The following is an 8,477-nucleotide window of genomic DNA, read 5'->3' as shown; positions in this document are numbered from 1 at the left end:
GTAGCCTGATGTTGAGAAGTACAACGAGGAACACGCGAGAGGAAAACCGTTCACTCATGCACCTTTTACGTTCAGTAGCGTACTACTTCCGCTCACTCGCGCGTGCGCCGGAATGGAGCACTTACTGTTCGAACATAACCGCCCACCAATTTTAACAAAATTTAACGAAAAATTAAACGAAAATTAAAGAGAGTTCTTTATGCACATTATGAGAGCTCACTCAATTCTCCATTGAGAATTGGGTTGGGAGAATCACGAGCTTGTTTACCGGACGCGTATATAAACCGGTCGAGGTTTTCACTGTGGCCACACGGACGACTCCATCGGTTCCAGGATGTACCTCTTGTACGCGTCCTAACGGCCATGAAAGGGGGGTAGTTTCTGCGCCATACAATGCGACAATGGCGCCGGGTTGAATGTTTGGTTGATCCTTATTCCACTTCTGACGTTGGAGTTGAGTATGGAGATACTCCGTAGACCACCTCTTCCAGAACCGCTGATACAGCTGGGAGAGTAGTTGCCACCGACAGGTCCAATTCAAGTTGTCCTCCAAGGGAGCTTCAGGAGGTTGCAATAACGGTCTGCCGACTAAGAAATGTCCAGGGCTTAGGTAATCTACAGCGTCTTCGGGGTTAGAGGTGACGGCACATAAGGGACGGCTGTTCAATACCGCCTCAATCTTACAAAATAGCGTGCTGTACTCTTCGAAAGTTAAGAGAGAGGTGCCGATTGATCGATACAAGAGACTCTTTGCGGATTTGATCGCAGCCTCCCATAGGCCGCCAAAATTGGGGGCGGCTGTAGGGTTAAAATGCCATTTTATCTCCAAAGAAGTTAAGGAACTCGTTATCTCAGAGGAGTGCGAACGTAGAAACTGACTCACCTCCCTCAGGTGTCGAGCGGCGCCGAGAAAGTTACGTCCGCAATCAGAGTATATGTCAGAGGGTAGACCACGGCGTGCGGTGAATCTGTTGAGCGAGGCTAAGAAGGCTTTCGTGGAGAGTTCCGAGACCATTTCTAAATGGACCGCTTTCGTAGACATACATATGAATAAACAGAGATACCCTTTGTATGTGTGGGCCTTACGTCGACGACTTTCCCTGACCGTGAAGGGTCCGGCAAAGTCAATGCCAACAGAGGAAAACGGTTTGCTAGGTTGAACTCGAGCTGGTGGTAGATCAGCCATGAAGGGAAATACAGGTTTCGATTTAAACTTAAAACAGCGAATGCAGCGAAAAATGCGCTGCCGTAGGAGGGATCGAATCGATATTATCCAGAACTTCTGCTGTATAAGCGTCTGCACGCTTCTAGGTCCAGCGTGGCAAGCGTACAGATGATAGTAGTCGCAAATTAAAGCCGAGAGATGAGCTGTCTGAGGTAAAAGCAGAGGGTGTTTCGCATCTAGGGGAAGGGCGGAGTGTCGTAGCCGTCCGCCCACCCTAACTATACCCATTGCATCCAAGAATGGGAACAGCTTCCTTAATGGAGTTGTGGTGTGACCTTTGGAACGCAACTCTTCTATAAGCAGAGGAAAATGGTTTTGCTGTGTGAGACGCACAAGCGATAAGGTCGAGTATCGCATCTCTTCGCTTGAGAGTGGACCCTTCATCTCGGGACATCTTATTCGGAGTAGCCATCGGCGAATAAATGCGAAAGCGCGTTGTAGTCTACTAAATGAAGAAAATCGTGACACAACTTCATACAGAGGATTTTCTGGGTCGGCTTGGATGCGCAAAACTATAGGATCGTTTTTACGCTCCGGGAGCTCTTCGGGTGCGACATAATTATCGCCTCTTACGGGCCACTTGGACGGCGGATTCTGCATAAAATCTGGTCCATTCCACCAGGAATGACAATCCATGATCTCTTCGGGAAATAATCCTCGAGACGCAAAGTCGGCTGAATTTTGATTCGACACTGTGTGTGCCCATTGGTGAAGAGATGTATGCTCTAATATGCGAACTACACGATTGGCCACGTAGGTTTTGAGAAGATGAGGAGAGGTGTGGAGCCATGCAAGGACAATCTGAGAATCGGTATAGAGATGAACATTTTCAAATCTTACGGCTTTAAGAGATTTAATCACATCACGAAGTAGTCTAGATAATAACAACGCTCCACAGAGTTCCAATCGAGGAATAGTCAATGTCTTGAGGGGTGCCACTTTGTTCTTGGCCTTCAAAAGATAATTGCTACAAGTGCTACTGGAATCATACGCATGTAAATAGATGCAAGCGGAGTATCCTTTAGAGGAAGCGTCCGAGAATCCCACCAAGAGCAAACGTGGCAAACTTTGGAGAATGTATCGAGGAATTTTAAGTGCGCGTAGACACCGCATTTGAGAAGAAAACCTTCCCCAAGCCTCCGATAGGGAAGGCGGCAGGATATCATCATAGCCCACTTTAGAGATCCATATCTGTCGCAGAAAATGCTTAGCCCAAAATACAATTGGAGATAACCACCCCATGGGATCAAAGATTCGAGCGATATAAGAAAGAACAGTGCGCTTGGTAACTTGAGAATCAAATTCTTGTACATAATAGGTGAAAGTATCAGACCGAGGATCCCACCGTAATCCAAGAATCTTAATAGAAGGATCGTCACTTGAGAAATTCAACGGAGATTCACGATGCTGTTCTGGAACATGATCTAGAGCAATTGGATCATTACTAGCCCATTTTCTCAGCTGGAAACCGCCACGATTGAGTAGGTTTGCGAGTTGTAACTGTAGCGACTTCGCTTCCTCAACTGTAGAGGCACCATGCGCAATATCGTCCACATAGGTGCTTTCTGTGATAGCTTGTACTGCCAATGGGAACTCATGCCCTTCGTCCTCGACGAGCTGGAGAAGGACACGTTGAGCAAGATATGCTGATGGTGCTAAACCATATGTCACTGTTTTTAACTCATACTCCTGCACATTAGAAGCGGGATCTGGCCTCCAGAATATGTGCTGGAGATAACATTGCTTTGGATTCAACCAAATCTGTCTATACATCTGTTGAATATCCGCTGTGACTGCTATAGCATGAAGGCGAAAATTCATGAGAATGTGGCTCAAATCCTTTTGTAGCTTAGGACCGGGCAGAAGTTGCTGATTAAGCGTTGTCCCGTTTGAGTCAGGGGAGGATCCGTTAAACACAACTCGCACTTTGGTAGTTGAACTAGTTTCCTTTTGAACACAATGATGAGGCATTACGTACATGGAAGGTTGTGCGGCTAGTTGCACATGTCCGAGATCGCGGTATTCTTGGAGAAAAGTAATATAAGCAGCGTTGAGTTGGGGACGCCGAGGCATTCGAGCTTCCATTTTGAGATAAGTGTTCAGAGTTGTCTCTCGGTTGCTGAGAAGCGGCGAGCGCTGCTCACGGACTGGCATTGATACCACATATCTGCCTGAGCGATCGCGACAGTGCGTGTCCTTGAAATGAGCTTGACAAAAGTCATCTTCAGGATTGGAGACTGAAAGCGAGAGTCTCAGTTTCCCAAAACTTACGAACGGTATCATCAAGAGAATCGGTGCATGTGAGAAGAGAACACAAGGGGGAATTTGTTGAAGATGAAATCGAGCCTATAATTATCCATCCAAAGATTTTGTCAATGGCAGAGGGTTGTCCTTGAATAACATTAGGCTGCGTATTACATAAAATGTGAGGATATAGATCTGCTCCAATTAAGAATTCAACTCGAGCAGCTTGATGGAAGTTTTCATCAGCTAACGTTAGATGACTGAACTGATCCTTAATGTGAGAAGGTAACGTCTGACTAGGAAATTTATTAGGAATATCCGAAAGTACAACAGCGTGAACGTTTACGACATCAGCACGAGTTCTAGAGCGTAGTGTGGTACGAATGAGACCTTGAGTTCGGACAGGAAAACTGGCGATGCCAGTAACTTCAATGGGAGATCTGCTTCTTTTTAATCCCAAATGTTGCGCCGTTGATGAAGTAATCACTGATACTTGAGAGCCGGGATCAACCACAGCTCTTATCTTGTGATAATCTCCATTACAGTCTTGGATCTGGGCTGACACAGTCGCTAGTAAAACAGTGTTGCGCTCCGCTGAGGTCTTGCACGAAAACACAACGGGAGATTTTCTTTCCTCTACAGAGGGAGAAGTACTAGTTTCGGAGGTATCCACCTTGGACTCCTGGTGTAACACGGAGTGATGCTTGTTGCTGTGACAAATACGACAAGTTTTACGAGATTGACATTCATTTCGATTATGAGCACCCAAACAGTTGAAACATCGTCTCAATCTCTTCAACGTATCATATTTCTGTTCATTTGTTTTCTGGAGAAATTCGCTGCATGCCGGAAAGGGATGTGAACCTTTGCAGAGCACGCACGGGACAGAGCACGTAGAGGGGGCATCGGATTTGGCATTTGTCATGAGTGAAGCACGGAATGACTTAACTGATAGAGATTTACATTTCGGTGATTTTGTGTCCTGAGAGAGAAGTTCGTACGTTCGATTCTGATCCGTTATGAAATCAATTAACGCCTGATAGCTGGGAACGGAATTTGAACTTTGCCTATTCTCAAAAGCTTTTCTAGATACAGGATCCAAATTTGCAAACGATAATTGAAACAGCAAAAAATCACCAAGGTCTTGAAGATTCAAAGCCTTAAGAGCATTAATGGAATTCGAATGAATATTCAAAAAATGTCTCAAACTGCTAGAACTTGGGGATGATAAAGGAGTAAAACCTAGAATTTGATTGACGTAGTGAGTCGCCAACCGTCTTTTATTCTGGTAGCGAAGTTGCAATGCCTCATACGCCAGTGCGTAATTTTCGGGGGTTAAATGAAAATTGGCAATGACTGTTAATGCGTCATCTCGCAGATAAGAGCGCAAATACTGGAATTTTTCAGCTTCTGATAACGCATCGTTTTTGTGGACAACCGAATCGAACAGTGAGAAAAACGCCGACCATTCTTCGATGCGACCGGTGAACGTAGGGATATTTATTCTGGGCAAATGCTGGTTGCTGTTGGCGACCGAATTACTGCTGGTTTGCTGCGGAGGTTGTGTCTTCACCAGGTCTAAATAACGACCACGTGTGTTAAATACTAAATCATCGAAAGCTGTTTGCACCTTACAGACTTCGAGAGCATGGCGATTATCCAATAAATCTGCATTTAGCTGAATAATTGCATTCTGAGTCTTATCCATTTCTATCTCAATAACCTCTAGTTTTTTGTACCGAGGCTTGAACTGAAGAGCTGTATCAACGGTGGTTCTCTTCACGGAGTCATAACAGTTTTGAACTTGAGCAAATAACTTTTCCCGTGTAGATTTCAGTACGGCGAGCTTCTTAATTTGAGATTGCAACAATTCTTCGTTAGTCATTGCGGCGATACGCGATAAAGCGTCGATCGAGAAACCGATAAACCGACAAATTTGAGGTTATGATCCGGCTTCGATTAGGACCAAATGTGCACGCGGGGTGCCGTGACTTAACTTTGCGCGAAGGACCGAGAATAACTGAGAAGTACCACTAACCTGGAGTATCCTGCTGGAGGTGACAGGGGCCCCTGGTTCTTGGTAGCCTGATGTTGAGAAGTACAACGAGGAACACGCGAGAGGAAAACCGTTCACTCATGCACCTTTTACGTTCAGTAGCGTACTACTTCCGCTCACTCGCGCGTGCGCCGGAATGGAGCATTTACTGTTCGAACAATATCATTTATAATGTTTAAATATGATGAGCATCAATATACGATAATTAAGCCGAAGCTCGTTGGCCTACAAGCCCGAAGTTATTAAAAACAAATCAATTTGTTTAAACAATGTTAAATTATCCCCGAAAATGTGCATTTTCCCGGCTAAAATATGAAAAATAATTTTTGCAATCTCATCGTGACGTACGATGACGTCACTGTCACCTGAGCTACCTGTATAAACGTCACGTTTTTCTGTCCTTTGTGTTCAGTATTAATTTCTATTTGATGGCGGCAAGATCGTCGCTTCATTTTGGCGTAAAAGTGGAACGTTTTAGTGAATTTCTAGTTTATTATTAATACATATTACGGAAAATATGTTGTATTAGTGCTGTGAACACGGACGAAAATGAATATTTTTCCGAAAAAGACGGAAAACAGGGTAAGTACGACTTCAGTTTTAATTTATCGGATTCCGTGATTCGTTCACTCGACTTTGTTTAAATTTTGGGGACATTTTCGAACGATTGAAATCGGTTGATCAAAGCTATACATTTTCACGATATAAATAATTAAATTTTAAACATAATTAATATCATTTATAATGTTTAAATATGATAAGCATCAATATACGATAATTAAACCGAAACTCGTTTTCCTACAAACCCGAAATTATTAAAAACAAAGCAATTTGTTTAAACAATGTTAAATTATCCCCTAAAATGTGCATTTTCCCGGCCAAAATATGAAACATAATTTTTGCAGTCTCATGGTGACGTACGATGACGTCAATGTCACGTGAGCTACCTGTATAAAGGTCACGTTTTACGGTCCTTTGTGTTCAGTATTAATTTCTGTTTGATGGCGACAAGAAAGTCGCGTCATTTTGGCGTAAAAGTGGAGCGTTTTAGCGAATTTCAATTTTATTATTAATACATATTAAGGAAAATTTGTTGTGTTAGTGCTGTGAACACGGACGAAAATGAATATTTTTCCGAAAAAGACCGAAAACAGGGTAAGTACGACTTCAGTTTTAATTTATCGGATTCCGTGATTCGTTTGGTCGAGAATGTTTACATTTTGGATAAATTTTCGAAACGATTGAAGTTGGTGGGTCAAAGCTATACATTTTCGCGATATAATTAAATAAAATTTAAACATAATTAATATAATTCATAATGTTCAAATATGATAACTATCAATATATGATAATTAAACCGAAATCCATCTTCCTAAGAACACGAGGTTAGCAAAAACAAATTAGTTTGTTTAAACATTGTTAAATTAACCCCGAAAATGTACAATTTCTGATCTAAAATATGAAAAATAATTTTTGCAATCTCATCGTGACGTACGATGACGTCACTGTCACGTGAGCTACCTGATAAAAGGTCAGTTTTTCCATCCTCTGTGTTTAGTTTTGATTCCGGTCCGGTAGCAGCAACACTGGAGCTCCGTTTTGGCTTAAAAGTAGCACGTGTTCGCGAATTTCTAATTTATTGTTAATAAATATCAGCGAAAATGTTTTGTGTTACGTGCTGTGAACACGAAGGAAAGTGGATATTTTTCCAAAAATGCCAGATTTTTTTTGAAATATGTTGTTAATGACATGCATTCAGGACTGATAAAGTACGGCTTTGGAATATACAAAGTGCAGCGTTCATAATTCACAAGATACCGTGTGCATCATTTTTAAACTACGGCGTCCAAATTTACAAAATACGGTGTCCTTCACCCATGCTATCAAACCCTAGTCCTCTCTTTTAATGGCAAGACGCACTCCAGACCTCCTCGTATTGTTTGGTTCTTGCTGGGCAACAGGAACGAGCGAGCACAGTCATCGCTCTTTGGCGGCAAACGTGGAGAAATTTGTATATTGTAACTTTTGTAATTGAAGCATGTTCTACTGTAAATTGTATTTGTTACTAACTTAACTTGGGTCTTGCCAATTTAGCTCCAGTGGTGCAAATGCTTTGTTTTCACGGTGCATTTGCTTGGGTTTTAATTTTGCAACAGTGCATTCTTTGGTTCCGAGGCTGAATTCTCCATGTCGTCAGACGCTCTGGCCTGGCGGGATTCTGCTGGCCCTTAGACGCTGGGTCATCATCCTAAACGGATGAGGTTCATCATCCTAAAGGGAAGAGGTCAGTCGGCCCTGTATCTATGCGGCTGCGTTCTCCCTTGGGCGTGTGAGCGCTGCGACCTATAGATTTCGTTTCGAGTTCCATCGGTGTGCTTGCTTGGGTATTAATTTTGCAACAGTGCATTCTTTGGTTCCGGGTTTGAATTCTCCATGTCGTCAGACGCTTTGGCCTGGGGGGGTTCTTTTGGCCCTTAGACGCTGGGTTGCATCGTTCTTTGAGAATGAGGTAAGACGACCTTGGATTTATGTGGCCGCGTTCTCCCTTGGGCGTGTGAGCGCTGTGACCAATAGATTTCGTCCCGAGTTCCATCGGTGTGCTTGCTTGGGTTTTCATTTTGCAACATTCTCAATTTTTGGTGCAATTTCTTCCGGTGGTGTATTGGGTACTAACTTTGCATTTGTATTGTATCTGAATTGTATCTGTATCTGTAGTGTATTCTGTATTGTAGCTAGATTGTAGGTACCTGTACTGTATTTCCGTTGTATTGTACTGTATAACGTTCTATCCCTCATTAACAATTCCTAGCCCTCTCCTTTCCTAGCGAGATCTGCTCCAGACCTTCCCGTGGTTCTTGCTGAGCATCAACTATCGAGGACAGAAAATTCAAATTCAAAACCAGCAAAGTTTCACAAAAATCATAAAAATCGCTCGTTGGTTGCCAACGTGGA

General features: G+C 43.0%; 1 protein-coding gene across 1 annotated transcript; it reads right to left on the bottom strand.

The window, feature by feature from the left end:
* Positions 1 to 220: 220 nt before the first annotated feature.
* On the bottom strand, positions 221 to 5,354 carry LOC135129980 (uncharacterized). Its single transcript, XM_064057250.1, has 3 exons — positions 5,105 to 5,354; positions 3,497 to 5,047; positions 221 to 3,462 (listed from the first exon to the last, which is right to left on the bottom strand). The coding sequence occupies exons 1-3, from the start codon at positions 5,352 to 5,354 to the stop codon at positions 221 to 223; spliced, it is 5,043 nt and encodes a 1,680-aa protein (XP_063913320.1).
* Positions 5,355 to 8,477: the final 3,123 nt, after the last annotated feature.

Source organism: Zophobas morio, unplaced genomic scaffold, assembly GCF_036711695.1.
Source record: "Zophobas morio isolate AGI-343-1 ecotype UQ-CSIRO unplaced genomic scaffold, CSIRO_AGI_Zmor_V1 ptg000017l, whole genome shotgun sequence".
Taxonomy (NCBI): Eukaryota; Metazoa; Arthropoda; class Insecta; order Coleoptera; family Tenebrionidae; genus Zophobas; species Zophobas morio.
Note: the sequence above shows the minus strand (reverse complement) of the source record. Positions and strands in the feature narration are given on the sequence as shown.

What these genes read in the sequence shown, in the direction of transcription:
- LOC135129980 (XM_064057250.1), bottom strand. Translation starts at nt 5,354, where the DNA reads ATGACTAACGAAGAATTGTTGCAATCTCAAATTAAGAAGCTCGCCGTA. An exon ending in TCGCCATGCTCTCGAAGTCT is followed by an intron (nt 5,048 to 5,104) that starts GTAAGGTGCAAA and finishes GTCGTTATTTAG; the next exon opens with ACCTGGTGAAGACACAACCT. An exon ending in TTCTCTTGATGATACCGTTC is followed by an intron (nt 3,463 to 3,496) that starts GTAAGTTTTGGG and finishes TCTCGCTTTCAG; the next exon opens with TCTCCAATCCTGAAGATGAC.